Source organism: Sarcophilus harrisii, chromosome 1, assembly GCF_902635505.1.
Source record: "Sarcophilus harrisii chromosome 1, mSarHar1.11, whole genome shotgun sequence".
Taxonomy (NCBI): Eukaryota; Metazoa; Chordata; class Mammalia; order Dasyuromorphia; family Dasyuridae; genus Sarcophilus; species Sarcophilus harrisii.
Window position 1 is genome coordinate 16194162 of NC_045426.1, and position 23542 is coordinate 16217703.

A 23542-nucleotide genomic window follows, 5' to 3' on the forward strand; every position below is an offset into this window, starting at 1 on the left:
ATGATAGCAAAATCATCTGCTAAAAAGTTGGTCTGTTTATCCATCCATCCATATATCTATTCTGTTCATCCATCCTTCCCCTTCCTTCCTTCCTTCCTTCCTTCCTTCCTTCCTTCCTTCCTTCCTTTCTTTCTCGCTCTCTCTCTCTCTCTCTCTCTCGCTCTCTTTCTCCACCTATCCATTTTCTTTTCTCTTCCTGAGGCAATCAGTTAAGTGACTTACTTGGGGTCACACAGCTAGTAAGTATCAAGTGTCTAGAGCAGAATTTGAACTCAGGTCCTCCTTTGGATCCTGCCTAGGCCATCCCAAGTGAAATATCAGGCCCCCCAAGATGCATCAGCAGCTGCTCTGGCCACATAATAACTGGAATCCTCCCCAAAGGAAAATGACCAGCTCTGGACTCCTGGAGAAACTGAGGACTGAGCCTATACTCTTTGAATCATAATGAGAGGATAATACCAATAAACCACATGAATTATCAGGGATACAAAAATGATAACTATGAGGTAGTTGGGAAGGAGGGCTCGAATCTGAGGGGAAAACTCAGAAAAGGCTTCATGGAAAAGAAGATGCTTGAGGAGGGAATGAGGAAAGGAGCATTTATTAAGCCCCTATGCCGAGCTAAGTGTGGGGCCGAGGAGTGCGGGTAAAATGCCCAAATCAAAGAGTTTTTGCCCTCATGGCCTCTCTGGTTACAGGCCACACTGGTGGCAGAAAGTGTCTTTAAAACAGATAATGAACAGGTCAGAAGGTCTTATGAAATCCCAGTTGAAATTCCCAACAGAAATTCAAACACGCTGAGCATAATGGCCTAGCCTTAGGTTTAACTGGGCCTTCCTCAATGCTTTTCCTCCATTTTCCTGCAGAGATTTTCCCTAGCAGTCTGCTGTAGGGGAAGGAGAAGCAGCCCAGCCCAATGCTCTGGACTTCCAAGGGTCAGGGGTCACGGCATGCCGGGGCCTGCCAAAAGTAAGCTCTAGGTTATGGATCGCAATAAGAACAAGCGTGTGATGGAGGCGGCACCGACCATCCCTCAAAACAGACACTTCTAGCCTCTCGCCATTCTGGAGGGGACTCTGCGTTTGGCCGGCAGGCTGCTGAGGACGGGTCTGTCAGGAAGGGAAACCCGCAGGATCTCCAGCGGGAAAATTCCCCAGATCCCGCATGTTTAATAAGCCGGCTCCACTAGAAGGATTATTCCGACTGCCTCCGGGAGGCTGGAAGACAGCCATGGGAGGTGCCGGGTGTTTATATCCATGCAAGCAGCTGGGACTCCGAGGAACCCCCTGCAAACAAGGAGGTGGAGGGAGGAGCCGCAAAAATCCTGGAAAAACCCAAAGGCACCCATCCAAACAAGTCTCACCAAGAAAGGGATTTCAAGAAACGACACACAGGGCTGCTGAGTAGAAGGCTGACAAAGAAGGGCAAAGAAAAGCTGTGAGCCAGAGGGGACCCCAGCAGCCTTCAAAGGCTCATTTTACAGAGCAGGAAACATCCCCTCAGGGAGCAGGTGACTCACTGGAGTCCCACGGGTCACAGGTGGCAAGGGCAGTTTTGGAACCCAAGGGCAGTGCCCACTGTACCTGCTGTAGAACTCGGGTCCTGAGTCAGCCCAAGGTACTGACATCACCTGCACATGACTCATATATCTCTGCACTTAACTCACTTCCCTCTCAGCATTCCCCTAAAAGGGCCAGAACAGCTTCCTTCATGTTTTTAATTCCTTCCTGGTTTTTCTGAGAATGTACGGAGGACACGTGAACACGGTTCAGGGCCACAGGCTGGCAGCCCCGTGGCGGGCACCCCCATGCTCCCTCACAGACGTAGCAGCTTTCAAGGCCCTGAAACAGGAAGTCTTTCCTGAGCTTCCTAATAACCCAGGCCTTCTGCTTCAAGGTACTATGTAGACACACACAAATATATATGTATGTGTGTGTGTGTGTGTGTGTGTGTGTGTGTGTGTGTATCTATATATACACATACGTGTGTATATGTGTGTGTGTGTATATTTGTGTGCGTATATACACACACACACACACACACAGACAAGCTGTATTTATGTTCATTTATAGTCCTTTACAAGCTGCACTTCTCTCAGCAGAAGGGAAATCTGACTCATTTTGACTCTGTATCCCCAGCATCTAACCTAACCACTGGCCCACCGCGGATGCTCAGGAACATTTGTTGGCCTGAAATGGCTTCTCAGGACTGGGTCATACAAGCTGATGTCCTTGCAGGTGGGGCTCACCTGACCCCTTCCCTCACACTGTCGTCCTTGTCCACGGTCTCCAAGGGGACTAGACTCAAATCCTCTAAGACGGAAAATAAATACAAAGCCCGATTCGGAGACTACTCAATCCCCTGTCCCGTATACAGGTGAGCACACTGAGGCTCGGGGACATCAAGGGGCTCGTGGGGAGGAAGGAGAAGGGATCAGAACTCTGCTGTCTGTGTCAGAGAGGACGGCACTGGGATGTAGTTTTTGAGAAGATGGGTGGGAGGTGAGTGGAAAGGGATACGGCCAGGTCGTGTTCCCGTCTCACTCAAAGAGCACTATGGGAGGAAGGCTCTGTGCTCAGCAGGAGAGGACAAATGAAACCCGAAACCAAGTCAAGAAAAACATGGAGAAACAAGTACAGGACTAAGAACTGGAAATTGAAGGGGGCCCATCCATTGGGTACGGCTGAATAAATGGTGGTACGTGACTGAGATGGGTTATTACTGCTCTATTAGAAATGATGGGCAGGATGATCTCAGAAAAAGACCTGCAAAGTCCTCCCTGAAGTCAAGCAAAGTGAAACGTACTGTGTGCAAAGTGACAGCAAAGCTGTGGGACGATCGGCTGGGAATGGCTTGGCTATTCTCAGAAACAGTGATCCCCGATTTCTCTGAGGGACTCATGATGAAAAATACTATCCACACCCAGAGAAAGAACTCATTGTGTCTGAATGCTCCTTTTTAAATTTTATTTTTCATGAGGCTTTTTTTTGGAGGGGTGGGAATCTATGTTTTCTTTCACAACATGACTATTATGGAAATGTTTTACATAACTTCATATATATCTTAAAGGGGAAGAAGGGAGAGAATCTGGAATTCAAAGTTTTAAAGACAAATGTAAAAATTGTTTTAAATGTAACTGGGAAAAATTAAATATTAAATAAAAAAAGTTGCTTTCACTTGGAAAAAAAAAAAAAGAAATAAGCATCTATGTAAAAATGGCCAAGCCACTCCAAGACTAATGGATTCTGGGTGTGCAGTGGGTTTCTGGGCTGTGATAAATGTATACAAACAGTACGGCTACTTGCTCTCAAAGCTAATCGATATAAAACTATTTTTGACTTAATGACCTTTGTTACTCACATATTTACAGCATTACATTAAAAAAGACGGCCCAGGGGCCGGGGGACCAGCCTGAACCCTCTCTTTCGGTGTTTGAACCACAATTTGTCTGCTATAAATTGGATTTCCAACGACGCTCCTTCAGGTTAAATGATTTCAACTGCTTCGCCTTGTTTTTAGGGCACTTTTAGACAAAGCCGCTGCCACGTTCTGACCTTCAGCCCAAAGCCGGGGATTCGGTGAAAAATCAAATTGGTCAGAGAGGTAGCCAGAGTCCGCCCTGGGAGTCTGACAGGCTGCCCGGTGGGCACCGCGGTGAGTCTCGCTAACCAGATATTCGGAGGTCAGCTTAGCAAAAGCTGTCAATTACTGCTGTCAATTGCCGGCCTTGGTCTGGAAGCCCCCCAAGGAAATGATTATGTTGGAAAATAAATGACACCCTCGCACACTGCTGAAATATTGCCCTATTCTCCCTTCTCCTGGGTGAATTTTCCCTGTTCAATGTTATGTATTGTTGACCTTTTCAAGGCATTCCTGGGGGAGAACTAGACAGGCAGAGGATGTGTCCTGCATATATTTCACAATTAGTTGTGGCTAACAAGGCTCCCAGAGTCAGAAACAGAAATCCAATATGTATCAGCTGACAGGCTGAACATCCTTCAAGTCCAAACCAACCTCATTAATGTCGATTACTCTGGATCCCAAAGGGTCCTGCTTTAACTGGAAAAATACCGGCCACGAGCAGCCACAAAACAAAGAGAGCCCCCAGGCGCCCTAAATTTTATAATTTTCCTCCAACAGTTTCTTGAGTTTCAACTTGAATTGATTTTATCCATCGTCTGCTACGGAGTAAACAGAAATGATGAATGTCCCAAGTGAAGGGAGCTCATGGGGCAGTGGTGAGGAAGAAGGAACGGGGTGGATGGTCCGGGTGAGGGGGAAGATCTTTCTCGGAGAATTATGGGCAGAGAACGGACAGGGGAATCGTAATCTATCCCTCCCTCCCAGAGAGAGCCTGCCTGTGGAGGTCATATATGTCCCCGGGAAAATGAAGGCCCGAGCCCTCGGGTCACTCAGTGACTTCCCCAAAATCTCTCCAGTCACAGCCAGCGATGGGGCTAGGAGGAGACTCTAAGAAGCAATTCACCAAGTAATGGGGTACAGTGATGGGGGGGAGCAGACAGGGAAAATGCCACCGGGTATTACAGTCGTCCTTTGAACCGATGGAGACCCCATACGGACCGGGTCAGTTACACCATTGATTTCCCCTTAAGGTACATTAAGGTGGGTACAGACCCCAAATAACAGAGACCACAGCACACTGTGGGGCAGGGCTGGCACATTGTGCCATATTTTAAGTGGTTAGGGATGCTTGACAGAATCCTATGATGATAGACTCCTAGCAAGGGCAAGCAGCGCCTCCCCCTCATCCCCAACATCTCCCCCTTTTGTCTTGGATGTGAGTTTCTTATTCCCAGTTTGATCTTAGGCGACCTTCTGTCCTCCCTGGGCCTCAAATGAGATGATTTAATGAATGGTTTTGATCGAGGACTCTGGGTGCTTATTCCCCACTTTACCTTCTTTCCTTGGAAAGCTTCTCAATAAAGTGGCCACTCCAGACCTGCCTACCTCAGTCTCTCTTTTTGGCTGATCTAACTTCTGATCCCACGCTACTAAAACTGAGAATAAAAGGCATCTTGGGAGAGTTAGGAGGAGAAACAAGAGAATCACATTCTCAGGAGCCAAACGAGAAGAGCTTCAGGGAATAAAAGGTGGTAGATGAGCCTTGAACAAAGACCCAGGCAGCCCTTGCTTCTGAGATTCTGTAGCCTCTATAAGCTTGGTTTCAGTAGCCTGGGATCAGAAAATGACTTCCATGACCATTTCTACACCTAGGGAAGGAAGCGAGCATTATTAAGCGCCTACTGCATGCTGGGCACTGTGCTAAGAATGTTACAAAAATCCCCTCCATGACCTCGGAAAGCTGGGGCTCTTATTGCTCTCCTTGGGGAGATGAGCCCCAAGGGGCAAAGGGAAGAGCCTGGTCAGACGTGGGGCCTGAGGGGCAGAGGGAAGGGCACGGTCAGACACGGGGTCCAAGAGGCAGCCAGAAGGGCTGCAGGGAATGGAGAAATAAAGGTCAGCAGAGAGGTCTGTGGGAGCAAGATCTGAAAAGAGTCACAGGAAGACCTTGAAAGTTCACCTGGCCTCAAAGGTTCATTGAAGGACCTGCCTGAATTTGACTGTTGGTTGTCATTTGGGGCTGCTGGGCAGCACATGGATAGAGGCCTTAAGGGGGGGGCCCGGCCCCTTTGAACCCCCAAACGAGGAAAAGGTTTAAAACCCAAAAAATTTGTGGTAAACCCCTACCAAGGGAAACCCCCCCCTCCTTTCAAACCCTTTTTGATGGTTTTTTTTTAAATTTGTTTCTAACCTGGTCTCCGGCCCCAAAGGATGAGTTTTTGTTATGGTTCTTATTCTAATTTCCCTTGAAGCTCAAAAAACGACAATTTACTTTAACTTGGCCCTAATTTGAACCCACAAAGGTAAACCCCTTTTTTTTAACGGGGAAAATAAGGGGAAAAGAGGCAGGAAAGGGTTTTGAGATTGGCGGAACCCAAGAGCCCTGGGTTCTGCCAATCTTAGCTAAAGTTGTTGACTTTGGGCAAAAAACTGAACTTTCCCCTTGGGAAAAGGGAATTTTGCCCCTAAGGGGGTTCAAAAAAAACTCTGAACCTTAAAAGTAAAAATGTTCGAAATAAAAAAGCAGAAATGAGTCCCCCTAGGCAAGAAACCCAGGTCCAAAAAATCCGGGTGGGGATTGGGCCCCTTTAGGGGCCAGGGAAAAAAAAACCCCAAAGCCCTTTGCCCCTTTTTTCCCTGAAAACCCCTCGGAATTGGGTGTGTCAAATGCTGGGGAAAAATGAAATAGGCCTTTAAAGACTGAATTAACAACAAAGAAATCCCCAGGCTTGGTTGTCAAAATTATTTTAATTCTCCACCAATTCCCATTGGAAATGGGGTTTAAATTTGGGACAGTGGGCAGGAGGATACCTGGATCGGGATGGGTTTTAATAACCATACCAAATCCCTTCCCCTGTTTGTTTTTCCTTAGCTAAAATTTAAACTCAAATCCTCCCAAAATCCCTTGGGCATGGAAGTTGGGTCCAAAACCCCAAAACAGTTTATTTCCCCAAAAAAAACCCCAACTCATAATTGGTCCCGGGCAAAAACCTTTTGGAGGATAAAAAGCACAAAAATTTCCAAGGAAACAGAAACAATTAGCGCCACAACAATCCCCAACTCAAAACTTTGGATGGAAACCGAACCCGCCGACCCCACCCCCAAGAAAACTGTTCCTTTAAAAACCACACCCCAACACAAAATAAACCCCCAAAATTTCAGGGGCCCCCCCCCATCCCCCCCCCAAATCCTAAACATCAAACCGATTGAAACCATTTTTCTTCAAAACAGCCATCCAAAAATTTTCTCGCCAAACAACATATCTCCCCCCCCATTCCCGGAAAAAGAAAACCCACCATCTCTAAACCAAAAAAATTGGGTAATTTTTCATTTAAAACATCCCCCCAAACCCAATCTGGGGGAAAACCCACTCGGGACCAAGGCCCCCCAGGGGGGCCACCCGCAACCTGCGCAAAACCCTCCCCAAACTCATATCCTTTTTCCCAAAAAAAAAGGATGGGCCGAAACCCCCGGGTTTTAACCGGGGGCCCGGCCCAAGTGGACAAAAACCTTGTTCCCCCCCCAAGGGGAAAAACCCCCCATTTGCAAACCCCTCCACCCCTGGTGACGGGCAAAGCATCCAAAGTCCCAAAATTTGGGGCCCGGTGGGAAGCCCCCAAACTCCAAAACCCCCCGGGGGAACCTTTAAAAAACCCGGGAACAACTAAATTTGGGGCCCCAATGCCCAAAACTCTGACCCACCAATGGCCAAGGGCCACCCACCAAATTAAACAAAGTCTTTTCGGGGGCCACTGGAAAAAAAATGGGCAGGGGCCAACCCGGAAAAACGTTTCCGATCATTTGCCTAAGAAGGGCTCGCCGGAAAACATCTCCCCAAACCCCCCCCAAGGGCCACCAAACCCCCGACCCAGGGGTTTCCCAAAGGGGAAAAACCCGGCGCCATCTAACCCCCCCCCAAATCCAAAACCCCCAATTAACATCAAAAACAGGTTAGCCACAGGACGGGCCCCCCAAGCCCAAGGTCCCAAGGGGGCCCGGAGGCGGGCCGGGCCGGACCAAGGCCCCCGGGCCCCTTTTCCAAAAAAGGGACCCGGGTGGCATCGGGAATTGGGAAGCCCGGCCCACAGGGGCAACCCAGGGCCCGGGAGGGGGAACCGGAAGAAGCCCGGGCCCCCAAACAAGAAAACCCGGTTCCGGGCCCGCCCCAACGGACGGCGAGGGGGCCCGGAGCGGGATAAGGCCCCCCCAAAAGGGGGGCACGGATGCCCTCCTAAATTTTCGGAAAAAGTTTCCCTCGGGAAAGGGGGAATCCCGGGACGGCCCAAAGCGAAAATTGTTTCCCCCCACAGGAGGTTTCCCCTTTTGACAGGCCCCGGGGCTGAACCGGGAATGCTCGTCAAACCCCCTTTTAAAAAAAAGGGCCGGGTCCTGGCCTGGAACCGGGGAGGGGGCCCCTGGGCCCCAACTAAACCTCTGGGCTGGACCAGGCAAAAGGGCGGGCAGGCAACTTAAGGTCCAAAAGGGGACTAAAAGGCTGGTTGGGAAATTTTTAAATTTTTATTGAACCTTTGGGCAGAAAAGGGTTTTACGGCCCCAGGACCAGGGCTTTTCACCAAAAGGGTGGGCCGGGGACCCAAAGGACAATTGGTTCACTTTCGTTGAATAAATTTAAAAATACCAGCCGGACCAAAGCCGGGGACGAAAGGGGGCCCGAAATGGGAGGGTTAAAATACCCCAAAAAGGGGGAATTCCACCCTTGGAAAAAAAAACCAAAAAAGGGGAAAATTGAAAAAGTTTTAAAAAAAAAATTTTTGGTAAACCCCAAACCGGTATAAGAAAAGGTTTCCTTAAATTTTGGGGTTTCCCCGGGTCCTTAACCCAAAAGGAACCCCCGCCCCATTCCCGGGTCCCTGTAAAACAAAATGAAAAGTTTTTAAATTCTGGAGGCAAAACTTTGGGGGAAAACTTTTTTTAATTTCCCCACCCGCTGGAATTAACAATTTCTAACCCCCCCTTCTTTTAAAGGGGCCGGAACACCCCGGTTTGGGCCCCCTGCTGGGCCAATTCCCCCAAGAAAAAACCCGCTTTGGGAACCCGGGGGAAACCCCAGGGCCCGTGGCCCCCTGCCCCTCTTTCCCTCCCCCTTCTCCGGCCCGGGCCCCTCCCCCCCGCCCCCCTGGGCCCCCCCCTCCGGGCCTGCTTACCCCCCCCGCCACCTCCTCCAGGAAGCACTCCTGGCTCCTGGACCCCGCTGGCTCCCCTTGGAAGGCCCCCCCTCCCCTTGGGTCTGGGCTGCCATGAGTCCGTGGGCAAACACCCAGGCTAACTGCCCGCCCAAGGAAGGTCCCCTGGCCTCCCCTGGACTTTCGGGTCGCGAACAAACCGCCCAAAGGGGGCAGGCCAGGCGGGTGGGGACAGGCTGGGCCGGGAGGGCGGAGCCCGGGGCCGTCCCGCCTGGCTCCAGGGGGGCGCCCCCAGGACCGGAGGAACAACAAAGGGAGGGGGGGGTCGGATTGGTCCGGGGCCCGCAACTTGAATGGGGCGCCCAGGGGGGGCAATTTGTCCGGACAGTCTGGACCGGGCCACTTTGAGCTCTGGGCCTGGGCTGAGGTAACGGACCCACTGGTGGCTCAAAGGAGCGTTTTTAGGTCAGACTGAAGGTTTCCGCGAGGGGTCCCAGGCAGAACTGACCACCCCGCCGAGGTAAGGGACGTCCCCCCCTTCCCGGGCCTCCCCCCCCCCCCCCAATAATTCCCCCGGGCGGCCTCCGCGCCCGCCCGGAATTTTGCGGAAGAAGGAAAGGGCAGGGGCTGGGCACCGGGTTTCGGGGCCGGCCCCCTCCGGCAGTCCCCGGGGGCCCGGGCGGGGAGGGGGCTTTGGGCCCCCGCCTTTCAGGCCCATTTAACGTGAGACGGCCGGCATTCCCAGCCCGGGCGAGACCACCCCTCGAAACCCTGATGGGGCCCCCAGAAGGGCTCCCTGGGCCCTCCGCCCCTGAGACACCCCGGAATTTTCCAGGGCCCCTTCCTCCCTTACCCTTGGGCCTTCTCTCTGACTGTTTCCCCTTTCGTCAAAGGCAAAGGCACCTCCTACTGTGGGAACAATCAGGGTCGCCAGGACTTTCCAACCCTTAGGTCCCATGGGAGAGTTGGTAGGGCGGGGGGCCCTGGGAGGGGGGGGGGCCCCCTGAGTTCAAATCCAGGCCAGACATTGCCCGGACGGTACGCATCCCTTCCCAAAGGGCAATTGGTCTTTCCCCGGTACAAAGGAACAAATGGGTTCGGATGAAAGAAATGACACTTGCCCCAAGACAAGGGAGTCCCGGACAGAAGGCAAACCCCAAAGGCCAGCCTTCTGGCCCGGGAAACCGGGCCGGAGGGTCGGCGGAACAGGCCCGGGACGCACCAGCCCCCCCACCCCGGCCAGGATGGGGTAACGCCCCCGGCCCCCCCCTGGAACCCAGCCCCGACCTAAATTGGCCCGGATGGCCCTTCCCAAGGGTCCCTTGGGGGCCCCGAAGGGTCCCATTTCCTTCCACAGGAAATCCTGGGGTCCCCTTCTTGGGGCCCTTTCCCCAGAAGCCCTGCAGGAGGCCCCTTCCCCAAAAGCCCCTCCTGTTGCCCTGTCCCTTGTCCCGGCTGGCCCCTTCCCCCCTCCCCGATGGCCAAACCTCCGATCCTCCTGGGAAAAAGGGAAACCACACCCGACCCGAGCGCCCTTGCGGGCGTGGGCTCCCCGCCCAGCCCACGGAGGCGTTTAAAGGCACATCAACAACAAAAGGAAAATTTTCCAAAAAATGGGGGGCTGAGTTCAAGCCTCAGACCTGGAGCTGAGGGACCCCGGGTCACCCTCTCGTTTCCCCATCTGAGTATGGGAAACGCCCTTTCTGCAAGAAAATCCCAAATGGGGTCCCAGAGGGGACCCCTGACTAATCCCTTCCCCTTGCTTAGAACCTTGCATAAAACCAGATGGAAAGGGCTGGGGGGAGTCCCAAAGGGCAGGGTGGTGGCCCCCTGGAAGCCAAACGTCACCCACGGTCCCTCCCTGGAGTCGCCCCCACGGACCCCGACCATTTCCCAGCCCGGGGAACTTCCCGCCAGAGCCCGGGGCCGGGGGCCCCCAAACCCGCCCCGCGGCCCCACTGACCCCGGGGGGCCCCTTTCCCCCATCGGGGGGAAGTGGGACCGCGGCTGGTTGGGCGAGCTGGGGAGGTCCCCCAAGGTCAGGAGTTCAACCCCCTTTAAACAAGACCCAGGCGAAAGGGGCCCCGGGGGGCGGGCGGGGGCCTCACCGGGACCTCCGACCCGGGCCTGCAGGAACACAGGGCCCAGCCTGGAGTGAGGATGGGGGTGGCCTTGAACCCGGCTCCCTTCCCCCCCCCCCTGAGACCCGGACAAGGCCGGAAGCCAACCGGTGGTAGGCATTTTTAACCTTAAACTAGGAACGGTGCAGCTTCTCCAGGTCTGAGAAGTGTCTGCGGTGGGATTCGAACTCGGATCCCTGAGTGACCACCCCATCCCGGCCCTGGCACTGGCCTGTTTTAGAGAGGTCCCAGGGACTCCCCCCGGGCCCCGGCCGCCGGGGGCCCACGAAAGGGGCTCACCGGGCGGCTCTGGGAAGCTCCTGGGGTCTCCCCACGGCCGGACCCCCCGACAGGCCACCTGCTCCGGGGCCCCCTTTCGGGGGCCTGCCTTCCCGCCTGGGGCCTAAGGCTCCCCAGGGACCGGTTCGGTCCCGGGCCGGGGCCCGGGGGGAAGCGGGAGGGTGCCCCTGCCCCCGGGCCCCCCGCCCCCCACTGCCCCATCAGGGACAGGAGGGGGCGGGCCCCGGGCCAAAGGAAAACCCCTCCCTGGCAAGGGCCGGGCCAGGAGCTTGCCCAGGCAGCCCCGGGCTCAGGGCCGGGGCGGGGATGGGCACCCCCTGCGGAAAAGGGCAGGGAGGATGAGGCGGACCCCCCCACCCAAGGAACAGGCGGGAGGGAGGGGGCAGGACAGGGGCCCGGGGCCGCCCCAGGCGGGGACACGGGCCCCCGGGCAGGGGCCGCCCGACGGGACACCGGGGCCAGGGCGCCGGCGGGACACGGGCCGGGCCCCAGGGCCCCCGGGGAACGGGCCGGGCCCAGGGCGCTTCCCGGGGGGACCGGGGCCCGGGGCAGGGGCCGCCCCCCAGGGCAGGCCGGGCCAGGGACCCCACGGGCGGGGCGGCCCCGGCGGGCCAGGGCCTAGGGGGGGAAAGGCGCGGGCAGGGGCCTAAGCGGGACAGGCTTGCCCGGGGGCCGCCCAGGCGGACGGGCGCGGCCCAGGCCGCTTCGGGCCGGGGCAGGGGCCCCGGGGCCCAGGGGCCCCCCAGGCGGGACAGGGGGGCGGGCGGGGCACCTGACGGGAACAGGCCGGGCCAGGGGCGCTTCGGGGGGACAGGCCCAGGGGCCCCAGGCGGGGGACACGGGCCAGGGGGCTTCCCAGGCGGGACACGGGGGCGCGCGGGCGGGCCGCGAGGGAACGGGCGCGGGCCCGGGGCGCGGCGGGGACGGGGCGGGCCCGGGGCGCCACAGGCGGGGCGGGCCGCCACGGGGACAGGAGGCGCGGGCCCAGGGCCGCTTACGGGGCGGGGCGCGGGTCGGGGCGCTTCAAGGCACACGGGGCGGGCCGGGGCGCTTTACGGGACACAGGCTGGCCCCGGGCCCCGGGCCGCCCAAAGGCCAGGGAACGGGGCGGGCCCGGGGCGCTTCCGCAACAGGAGGGCGGCCCCGGCCCCCAGAGGGGCAAGGCCGGGGCGGGGCGCTTCACGGCAACCGGACCCCGGCCCGGGCCCCCAGGCGGGGCACGGGCGCGCGGGCCAGCCCACCCCCAACACCGAGGCCCGGGGCCCCGGGGCCCTTTCCCCCAGGCCCCGGCCGGACAGGGGGGGGTGGCCCCCGCCCGTTTGGGCCTGCCCTCTCTGGTCCCTCTTTTGGCTTCCCCTCCTTGGCCGGGCGGCTCAAACCCACCCCCCCAGGCCAGGCCCCGCCCGCGCCCACCCGCCCCCCCGGTTTGGGCCCCCACCGGCCGGCACCTCCGGGGGCCGAAACCCACCCCCCCTAAACGGGGCTCCCGCCCCTCTGGGCCCAGGCCCCCCCTAATTTCAGGGCCCCTCCGGAGCCCGGCCCCTTCCCAGCCCAGGCCACCTCCCCGGCCCCCCTTCCCGGGCACCCCCCTTGGACGCCCCCGCCTCCTTCCCGGCCGTGTCTCACACCCAGTCCCACTTCCCCAGTTCGGCCCCCTGGCCAGGGGGAGCCTGCCCCCCCCGCCTGGCTGAGCCCCACCTTCCTGAGCGGCTGCGGGGCCCTGAGCCGGGACGAAAGGGGGCGGGGGGGGTCCCCCCCCTCCTCGGGCCGGCCCCCCCCCGAAAGAGGGGGGGGCCAGACCTGACCCCTTGGAATGGTGCCCCTTAAACCAATGAAAGGTTTTTGTCCCCCCTTGGATTGTGGGGTGGGCCCTTTCCGGCCGTGGGGTTGTTTAAAGGTTGAAACCCGGGCGAAGTGGTGGGCAGGTAAGAGGGTTGGGCCCGGCGGCCGTTCCCGTGAGGCCCCCCCCGGGGGGGTGGTGTGCCGGATTGTGTTTTGCCCAGGTGCCGTGGGGGAAGGGCGAGGGTGGGGGCGGGGGTAGGGGAGGGTGTGCCGGGGGTTCGGGGGGGGGGTTGGGATTTTCCCGGAGGGGGAGCCCGGGGGGGGCCGGGAGGGGGACCCTGCTAGGGGTTGGCGGTAAAGGCGGCCTGGGGTGTGGGCGGGGGTTGGGTGCCCCGGGGCGGCCCGGTGCGGGCTTTGTGTCACGTGGGCCCGGGGACCCTGGAGGGTGGGGGAGGGGGTTTGGTGGGTGGGGCCGGGAGGGGGGGAGGACGTGTGTGTTTGGGCGAAGGGGCCCCGGGCCCCTTTGGGCGGACCCGGCGGGAGGGTGTTTGGGGGTGATTTTGAAGTGAGTCTGCCCAGGTTCCTTTAAAAGGTTTTTAATGGCGGGAAGGTGCTGCAGGCCGGGGTGGGGGGTTTAAAGGGAAGAAAAGGAGGGGGTGGTTGGGGTGGATGGGCTGGAACTTTCCCAGAAAGCAAGTTTCCCTTGCCTCGGTCCCCCAGTCGGGGTCGGGAGGCGTCCTGCGGGTGGGGGCGGCATAGGGGTTTTTGAGGCTCTCCTGGCGGGGGCCCCGAGGTAAGGGTTAAAGGGGGGGGGTCGGGGGGAGGTAAAATGTTTCTGTTCTTGGCTTTCTGGGTTCCTCTGGGGGGGGTGTTTTTCAAAATTTCCCAGGGCTGGATGATGGGGGCCCCCTCAGTCAAGGCCTCGTTCCTGTCCCCTCCTTTCAAACCCAAACGGCTCTCCCCCCTGTTCTGGGGTCTTTTCCGTTCCCGGCCTCCCTCTTCATTTCCCCCTCATTTCCCCGTCCTTCCTGCCCCCCGGGGCCCTGGGTTCCCCTCTGGGGGGGCCCCCCAACGCACTTTTCTGCCCCCCGCCTGGGCCCCCTCTCCCTCTCCCCTCCTCTCCGGGCCCCTTGCCCGCTCCCCTCGGCTCCTTGGGCTCCCTCCCCTCCAAGGAAACGGGAAACCCTCCCGGGTTTCTAAGAGCCTTTTTGAAGACCATTTTCAAGCCTTTTTTCCACAACCAAAAGAATCCTTTCTTTCCCTTGGAACCTTTTTAACGGACAAAGGGAAAAGAAGGGAGGGTTGGGGGAAGGGCCCAACCCCCACCTCTGAGAGGAAGGGGTTTTCTTGGGCTGGGGTTTTTCAACTTTCCTTTTGGGTTTTTTCTTTAAATTCATTACCTTTTAAATCAGTTTTTTTCTTCTTTTTTCTTCCCTTTTCTTCCTGTCCCCCCCTCCCCCTTCCTCTCGCCCTTTTCCTTTTTTCCCCCCTGCCCCCCCTTCCCCCTTCCCTTTTCCTCCTTCTTTTCCCCTTTCCTCCGGGGCCCTTCTCGTTTCCCCTGCCCCTTTTTTTCCCCCCCCCCCCCCTTTTTTTCCCCCTTCCCCGCCTTTTCCTTTCCTTTTTTCCCTTTTGCCCCCCCCCCCCCCCTTTTTTCCTTCCTTCCCCTTTTCTCCCCTTTCTTCTTTTCCTCTTTCCCTCCCCCGTTTCCTCCCCCTCTCTGTCCTCCCTTTCCCTCTTTTGGGTCCAAAAGGGAATAACCCAAACTTTTTGCCCAAACCCGGGCTAGGAGGTTTCACAGAGTTTTGGGACCCCCATTTTCTCCCAGTCTTTTTTCTAAAAGAAGGAGGGGAATCCGTCAAGGAATTCGAGATTTTGGGACTGCCCGGGATGACGGGGTTTAAGTTGGGGGCGGGGACATTGTCAGTAAAGGGCAGTTGTGAGTGCGGGGCCAGCAAGTTGGCTGCACTTCTGGAGATGGATGAGGTTTGAAGAGCAAAATGGCAGCTGAGGAATTCACAGACCTTGTAAGGCAGCCCTTATAATGCTGCCTTTTTTTCTTCTTTAAATTTCTTTATTTAATATTTTCATTTCCCCCCAGTTTTATTTAAAACAATTTTTACATGTTTTTAAAATTGTGAGTTCTAGATTCTCCCTTATCCCTGCTCCCAACCCCCCACTAAGAAAGCCGGGCAAAGTCACTCTGACAGCCCTTCCTGGGGGAATTGGCCCCAGAGCTGCCCGCGGGAGCGACCCAGGCCCAAGGGATGGGGAACAACGGGTTTCCAGAGAGCGTAGGGCTCGTGCTCCCGCCCAGAGCGGCAGCTCCAGGAAGGGGAGGCGGGGGGTGCTCGGTTATCAGGGAGCAGGAAGGAGGAGGGACAGAAGGAGGGCTGACCCCAAAGTGCGGGGGAGAAAGAGCCGGACAGGCCGAGGCTCAGGAAGGGGCCCCTGTCGCAGCCGAGGCTCCTGGCCTGGAGGGGGCCGCTGGGCAAGCCCCAGAGCAAGAGGGGCAAAGGTTCTCTTGGTGGCATTCCCAGGGCGCCTTCATCAGCCCTTAATAAATGCTGTTGATTAATCCGGTGCTCAGGGGGTCGCGGTCAGGAGACCGGGGCTTCAGGGAGAGGCTCAGCAGAGGCCGAGCAGAAGTCGTGGCCAGTCACTGCTCCCCACCCCCGGTGTGCCCAGCACTGTGCCGGGCAGGAGGGACCCAGGGACAGCCTGCAGGGCAGGTGGCTTCCTGGGGCTCCCACCCAGGGCAGGGGGGCAGCGCAGGTTGGGGTTGGCTACAGTAGAAAGACTGGTGATGGGAGCCCAGGGAACCGGGCCATTCTCTCCCAGGTCTTGGGTTCTAAGAAGGAGGGGCAGCTGGACGTGACCGCTGTGGGCCCAGGAGGTCAGGGGGTCGTTGCTGTTGGCAGGTGAGGCGGCCCTGGGTTCGGAATAGCCTCAACCCCTTTCCTTGGCCTCCGCCTGCTTCAGTTTTTCCGGGAAGGGGATAACAACCTCCCCCATGGGTCAAGACCAAAACCTTTCCAGGGTTATTGGGGCCCCCAGGAAGGGGGAGGGACTGCATGAAGGGGGAGCACCCCGGCCTTCTCCGCACCCAGAACAGCCTGGGCTTGGGCCCTTCTCCTCGGCTCCTTGGCTGGATCCCTGCTGGAGACTCCCAGTTGTTTGTGCGAGAGGCTCCCAGGTGGGCGGCCTGAGGGCTCGGGAGGCCCAGGCGGGGGTGTCATTCTCTGGGGGTCGTGCCCGCCTCCCGGGTTTCTGGGCCCGGGAGGCAAAGAAGGTGGGCCCAGCTGAGAACAATTTTCTGTTGGAAGATACAGGTTTGGGTTTTTGGCATTAACAGTGTAACGGTCACGCTCAGGGGGAGCCGGGGGCCGTGCCCCGGCCCGGACATGGCACAGGAGGAGGGGGTCACGGGCTCATTCGCTGACCCGGCAGGGGGCGCTGCCCGGGGGGCCGGTCCCCCGGGAGGGGCCCCGGTCACTGAGGGCTGGGTTGGGGCCTGTCGGGCCCGGCCCCCTCGCCTTTCCTCCCGGGCCTTGTCCCCTCATACTGGGGCCCCCGGGCTCAGGCCCTTGGGACCCCAGCCTCCTGGGGGAGGGGAAGCCCTGCCCCCCGCTCTCAAGGTTAAGCCCGGACTAGGAAGATTAGCTCGGATTGCCCGGGATCTCGAGGCTGCTTTTACTGACCAGAAGGTCCTGGAGGGGCCGCCTTTAGTCAGTGGAAAGGCCCATTCTGCCAGAGGGGGTGAGGGAGAACGGGAGGATCCCTGGGAGGGGGCTCGTCCACACCGGGAGTCATCCAGGGGCCCCGGCCTGGGCAGAGGAAATCCGTGAGGAATCGCCAAGAGAAATTAAGGACCCGGGGTTGGTCCGGTTTTGTGACCCTGTGACCATCCAGGTTCCATGGCCCAGCGTTGGGGCCCTTTGCCGCTGCTTGTGGTGATCCCGGTTTGATGTCAAGACCCCGGCCTGCCCCTGGGCCCTCCCTCCCAGGCAGGCGGTTGTCTGGGGCTTTGGGACCAGGCGCCCCTGCCGATGGCTTTTTTTTTGCGCCGGGGCACCCTCGGGAGGGGTCTGGGTGCCCAAGGGGTCCTGGAGTAATTTCTGAGCCTTTGCCTCAGTTTCCCCAGCTGTAAAATGGGGAGAGCAGCAGCCCCTCCTTCCAGGCTGGTTGTTGGAGGAGGAATTAAAAGGCTGGTGGGGGTTGGCCCATAGTAAGGATGCTTATTCCAGGCCCGGCCACACTGGGCAGCCTTTTAAGCCGTGTCTGGCCTCGGCCGGCCGTGGGTCCAAGGAGTGGACAAAGCCGTTTGCTATCTTATCTTGCCTGAGCCCTTCATGTTGGGCTGCGGGGCTGGGAGCAGGTTGCATGTGCCCCGTGGGGGCTCTCCTGGGCCGGCCTTGTCCTGGGCGGTCTTGGCTCGAAGTCCTGGTACAGCCTGGCCCAGGAACCTGACACAGGACTCGGCGCGCTAAAAAGTCTTGTGCCGTGGGGGCCGGGAGCTTGCCCGTCACAGGCGGCCCTCTAACAGGATTTAGGGAGCTCCCCCACTCCTCCTCATTTAGCCCCCTGCTTCAGAGTCAAACATCCTGAGCAGAAATCTGGGGCAAACGTTCTCTTCCTCATTCTCCCCTCTCCTTTCCTCTCATCACCATCTACCCATCCTTGAGAGTGGGGAAGCCCATCCCCTGACTGTACTGATGAAGGGACTGAGACCAAGGTTGGCGGAGCCCACAGGCAGTAGGAGCAAGGGATGCTGGGAGCCCAAGGCTTCTGCTGGGAAGACCAGGCCTTCTAAAACTAGTATCTGTTAGAAACCTTAAAAAGGGGCCTTTCCTTATAGGCAGGAGGATGCCATGAATCATCCATCTTCTGGCTTTTTTCTTTTAACTTAAATTTTCTATTAACTGCATTTCATTTTTTTTTTTTTTTCTTTCTCCCACCTCCATCTTAATTGGAAAGAAGGATAAAACCCTTGGCCCAAGTTTGCATCCTTAAACAAAATAAATGCCCTCCCAGGCCGAGTGCAGAAACGGCCCCCCTGACAGGAGATGGGTCCCACGGCTGTCCGGCAGACACCGTGCCCACGTTGGTCAGTGTGTAGCTGGGTCTTTTTCAGAACTGCCTTTCTTTGCACCATTGTTGTATCAATCGTGCTCGGGCTCTCATTTCATCCTGTGCCATCCCTGCTCTCTCAGGTGCCCCAAATTGTCTCTGGCTGTTTCTTGCAGGCCCCTCTGTGTCTGCCTCACTCTTCTCGCTTGTTCTGTGTTTCCCTCCTGGGTGCTGCCCCCTGCCCTCCTCCCAGTCACCCACTCAGGGACGGCTTCCTGCCCCGCAGCCTTCCCTTGTCTGGTTCACTTAAGGAGAGAGGTCCCCTGGCTTCCATCCTGTCCCCTTTCCTTTCTCGCTTCTCCCTTCCTTCCTTTATCCTTTCGCCTTTTCTTCCCAACTTCCGACTGGAATCCCTTCCTCCAGAACTTCTGTTTTCCTCATTTAGCTCTTGCTACCCCTCTAAGTCATGGAGGTTCTGAAGGACGACTTGTTTCCTCTCCTCCAGTACAACACTCCCATTAGCTCATCATGTGGTTTCTTTCAGTTGTTTAAATACATTGAATTTTCTAGGTTTCTCTGGACTCTTGCATTGCGTTGCAGAGCTCCTCCTCAGTGATTTCCTCAGAAATGGTCAAAAGTTCTCTCATGCATTGAAAAGCCATTCTCCCCCCCCCCACACACACACTTTATTCTTTTAAATTATTTTTTAAAGAAACTTAATCTCTGCTTTTCAATGAACAACAATTTATTTTCTCTTCTTTCTGCCTTACTCCTTACCTTGAACCCATCCATTGGAAAGGAAAAAAGAAAAGCAAACCCTTTTCAACAAATATTTCTAGTCAGCGGTGGTGAAGTTGGCCACGTTTAGCCCTCAGGGTTCTTGGGTATCCCAGGGTGCCTTTATCTAGCACTCTCAGTTGTAGCCCCAGTTCTGGCAGGCTCCCTTACTGCGACCACTGGTGACCAGAGCCCCAGTGCCAGAGACCATTAGCAGCAGAGATCTTCCCTTAGAAGCTCTGACCAAAATGGGTTACCAAACATGGCTCCCCAACTTTTGAAAAGTATACATTCTTTCATGCTACTTTAGTCCCTGGGGAGGGTGGGCTCAGAATTAATGCGACTTTGTATTGAGATTGGTCCGCCAAGTTACGTCGGAACGTGGCTTTGCTGCCAGGTCAGCCCTTGTTTCAGAGGCTTCTGGGCCGGCTGTAGAATCTTCTCAAAAACCCAATTCTGGTTCTCCTGGGCTGATTGTTGTGGCTTTTCCAAACTCAAATGGTTATAGTTTCTAGGTCAATTTTTCAAATCTTCAATGAAAGAGTAAGTGCTAAGACCAAGAATTTTGGCCCTCATTAATGGGGCAGCCTGCTAACCTGGGGTGTCTCAGAACATTGTCCCTTTTCTTTCATCAGTCCCACAGAAAGAAGAGTGGGGGCGCCAGGAGAGTGGAGCCTTTGGCGGGCACTGGCCAGCGGAAGAGTTGCTCTTGCCGCCTGGATAGCGGGTTACCCAGTATCTCTCCCATTGCCCCTCCTCAGGATTGCTCTGGTGGCCCCCCAGCTGTCACTGCTTCCTCATTGTTTGGTGCCCGTTCAGTGACTAGTCCCGTTATATGAACAGGACAATTCCTGCCCTGGCCCTTGTCTAAAAATGTGTGCCTTGGGGCAATCCCCCGGGGGGATTCTGTTCACCTGTCCTTTGGATTTGAAATAAATTATTTTTTCAAATCGAAACCTCCAGGTCCCTTTGGGATCCTGCAGGCAGCTTATTTTCTTTTCCCTTGGGGACTCCTTTCTGCTTATGATGTGCTGGAGATTATTTCCTTTAGGACCACGGCTTTTTGGCCCTTTTCCCCTGGTTGAAGGCTTAATTTTTATTCCTAGTTTTCCTTCTTTATTTGATTTTCAAGGAGAATTGGGTTGATCTTAAATTATTCTTTTTTAATTCTCCATTAGTAGTTTTCGATATCAAATGCTTTACAGTTTCTCTTCTTCCTCTTCCTCTTCTTCCTCTTTTTCTTCTTCATCTTCTTCTTCTTCCTCTTCCCCCTCTTCTTCTTTCTGTTTTCCTCCTCCTCCCCCCCCCCCTCCTCCTCCTCCTCCCTCTCCTCCTTCTCCTCCTCTTTCTCCATGATCTTTTGGTTTTTCTCGGTGTTATTTTTCACCGTCTCATGGAGTCAGTGATTTCTTTTTACAATTTATTCTCACAGCCCCCGGACTCCAATTTTTGGGTAAGTCCGATTACTGCCTGTTTGAGGGTCCTCATTTTTTTTTTTTTCAAACTCTGCCTCACTTTACTTCTTCTGGATATTTAGTGCTTGGGATGCTTTTCCTTGGGCTTTGTCGGGTTTTCACCCTGTTGGGAGGGAGTGTGCCGGCCCCCATGCCTGGCCCTGGCGTGGCAGCCCCTGTGAGTTCCCCGGCCTGTTTGGGTTTTAACCCCCGTCCTTTTGGGACCCGGCCCTGCTCCTGAGATGGAGAACCTCGCAGACTCTGCTTTGGCTTGTTTGCCTGAGCAGGGGCGCCACTGGGCCCCTTTACCTATCCTGAAGGCTTTCCCCAGGGCACGCCCTCATTCCTCCATCCTTTTGCCTGGACTTCACAAGGCCTCCCAGCCGCCTCCCCCCTTGGGCTTCCCGCGGTTCTCCCGGGCCCGGGCCCTTCCTTCCTATCGGCGTGCCCTTTCCCCCCTTCAGTAGTCCCCTGCTTGAGAATGCCCAGGTTTCTGTCTCCCTCCTCCCCGCCGGCCTGGTTGCTCCTCCCCCCAGGGGATGGGGCCTCTCCTGACCATCCCCCATGTCTGGAATAAATGTCTTTCCCTGGAAGCTCAGCTCCGAGGCCTCCTCCTCCCTCAATCCTTTCTCTCTCTCCTCTTCAGGTGGCCTGTGCCCATGGTTTGTTCCCCCTCCCTCTCCAGAGTGGGAGCACCCTGTGGGGGGGTGGTGGTTAATTCTTACACCCTCAGCACCAGACAGAGCCACTTGTGAGCACCTGTGGAAGGCTTGAGCTGATGCTGGTGGGGAGGCCTGGGCTGCCTGTGTTTGCGCCCCGTTTGGCTGAGGGTGGCCGGTCATATCTGGCCTTTTGTGGGGGGCCTTTGACCCTCCCAGGTCGCTTCCCAGGTGCGCTTGATGTGCACAGTGTCAGAGGGGATTCCGCATCTTACCGAAAGGCCGAGGAGGCCGGCCCTCCCCTTGGCCGCAGGCGCCTGTCTGTGGGGAAGGAGCTTTGTGAGGTTCAGCAACATTGTCTCCCGTTCACTTGAGATCGTGGGGAGTTTGGGGCCCACCTCTCCTGCCCCTTCTTTTCCCACTTGGGAGAGCGGGGCTTCATGAGGATTGGGGAACATTTTGGGGACTAGCAGCCACTTCTCTGAAATGTCTGTATTTGTTAGGGTTGGAAGGAACCTCAAACACCACCCACTGCAACCCAAAGAAAAGTCCCTTGGGCCACGTCCTTTGTGCCACGCCCCTTGGGCCCCATGCCTGACTGGCCCAACGCACTTTGGGGCAGTTATTGCCAAGGCTCTGTGGCACGGCTGGGCATCCCTTTTGCACAGTCTCTTCCTATTGTGCCACCATCACCCTGGCTGCTCTTTGCAGGACACTTGGTGCGCATCAGTGCGGACCCTAAAGTGCTGGTGTCCACAGCTGTGGGAGCACTGGGGAGGGCGAGCCCGGGGCAGCCGGAGCGGTCACTGGGAGTGCTGATGGTCCCAGCAGGTTTTGCACCTTTGGGGTTGCCATCTCCCTGTCCCCCCTGGATCGGAGGATTCTGAGTCTTTGGGCCCCAGAGACAAGCTGGGACCCCGAAGGGTCGATTTCACCTGGACTTTTTGTTTTTAGGCTGAAGGAGAATGTCCTTGTTTAAAGCTCGAGACTGGTGGTCGACCGTCCTGGGAGAGAAGGAGGAGTTTGACCAGGGCTGCTTGTGTGTGGCCGACGTGGACAACAGCTGCACTGGAGAGGGTGAGCGGGCTCGGGAGGTGCCGTGGGAGGTCCCGGGACAGGGCGGCCATCGGCCCCCGGAAGTCTCTTTGGTACTGGGGGATCAGGAAGCCGGGGGGTTCGGCTTGGAAAGGGCCCCTCAGTCCCAGAATGGTCAGAAGGGGCTCTTGGGCCATTTCCGGTCTCCGGCCACATTGGAATTTTCTTGGTGGGGATGTGGTCTGCCCCTCCCTTTTACAGATGAGGAGATGCAGGGTCGGGTGACTGGGCCTGGGTCACCTGACTGGCGTCTGGGGGTCCCAACTCTGGGCCTGTGCTCTGCGCATGAGGGTGCGCCCTTAGCGGCCCCCATCAAAATAGGGAAGCCTCGGGAATGCCAATGGGTGCAGGGCGCTGGCGCGTCGGCAGGCTTAGGGCAGGATTCAGGGCAGCCCCTGCAGGCATCCAGGATGGGCTGTGGGGCTGGGGCCGAGAGCCAAGGCCCCTGGGCTGGAACCTGCCTCTGAGCCTGCTCTGAGTCTCAGGGTCCCGCGCAGTCTGTCCCTGGGGCTTCACCAGCCTCGGCGCTGGGCGCTCTATGGCTCTTGCATCGCGGCAGCTCGGCTCGCGTGGCCGGGGGCTGGTTTGCAGCCTGAGGATCTTGGTGCTGTGGACGGGGAGAAGCCTCCCCGATGTTGCGCCCACCTCTCGGTTTCCTTGATCTGTTTCTTCATCTGCCATCTTCCCTGGGAGTGCCTTGGTTTGGGCGGCCGCAGCCAAGCGGGGGATTCCCTGCTCTCAGGCCATTGAAGGCCTAGGGCCCACTCCCAGGTGTCTTTATAAGTAGAAAATGGCCAACACTGTCCCCCCTCGGAGCTCCAGGGGCCTTCTTACGGTTTAGCCTTGACCAGCCTCCTCCCGTGGTGGGGAGTGAGCACTGAACCAAGAGGCAAACAGGTGCTGGACTCGCTGCTGCTGATGGGCCGAGAGGTCGCCTGCCGTCAGCCCCACGTGGAGTCAGGGATGGACGCCTTACAGCCATTTCTGGGGGGGGGGGGGCGTTCCTGCCAAGGACAGCGCCCTCAGACATTCCCTCGCCGTGGGACTCTGGGCAAGTCCCTTAACTCGGGCTGCCTCAGTTTCCCCATCTGTAAAATGAGCCGGAGAAGAACATGGCCGACCGCTCCAGTGTCACAGAAACCCCAGTGGGGCCACAGACAGTCAGACACACCCCACGTTTCCGCGTGTTTCCCTCAGATGGCGTCTCAGTCGCGGGAAGCCTGTGGGAGTCTCTCCTTGGTGCGGGTGCGCACGCAGAGTGGGCTTCTGGGCTGCAGCTTAGTTCGTCTCCATGTCTTTTCCTCTGTCCTAGATAAGATCATCGTGGGCAGCTACACGGGCTACCTCCGGATCTTTTCCCCACACCCCGTGAAAGTGGGCGATGGCGCACAGGCCGAAGACTTGCTCCTCGAGATCCATCTGCGAGAGCCCATCCTCCAGGTGGAAGTAGGGAAATTTGTCTCGTAAGTAGCTGAGCTGAGTCCTGGTGGTCAGCGTCCAAATTGTGGTGATGAAAGCTTCGGCTCCCACAGGCTCGGGCACTTCCGGGGCCCGAAAGTCTC

General features: G+C 57.3%; 1 protein-coding gene across 3 annotated transcripts in view; it reads left to right on the plus strand.

Moving 5' to 3' along the window:
• Positions 1-20728: 20728 nt before the first annotated feature.
• BBS9 (Bardet-Biedl syndrome 9) overlaps positions 20729-23542 on the plus strand; it is a 282920-nt gene continuing 280106 nt past the window's right edge. Inside the window, exons 1-2 of one of the 3 annotated variants that reach the window (XM_031952936.1) lie at positions 20729-21962; positions 23293-23443. In XM_031952936.1, the coding sequence (XP_031808796.1) occupies positions 21851-21962; positions 23293-23443 (263 nt within the window). In that variant the 5' untranslated portion in view covers positions 20729-21850. The remainder of the gene's footprint in view (positions 21963-23292; positions 23444-23542) is intronic. The other 2 variants (XM_031952951.1, XM_031952944.1) reach the window with 2 other exon arrangements.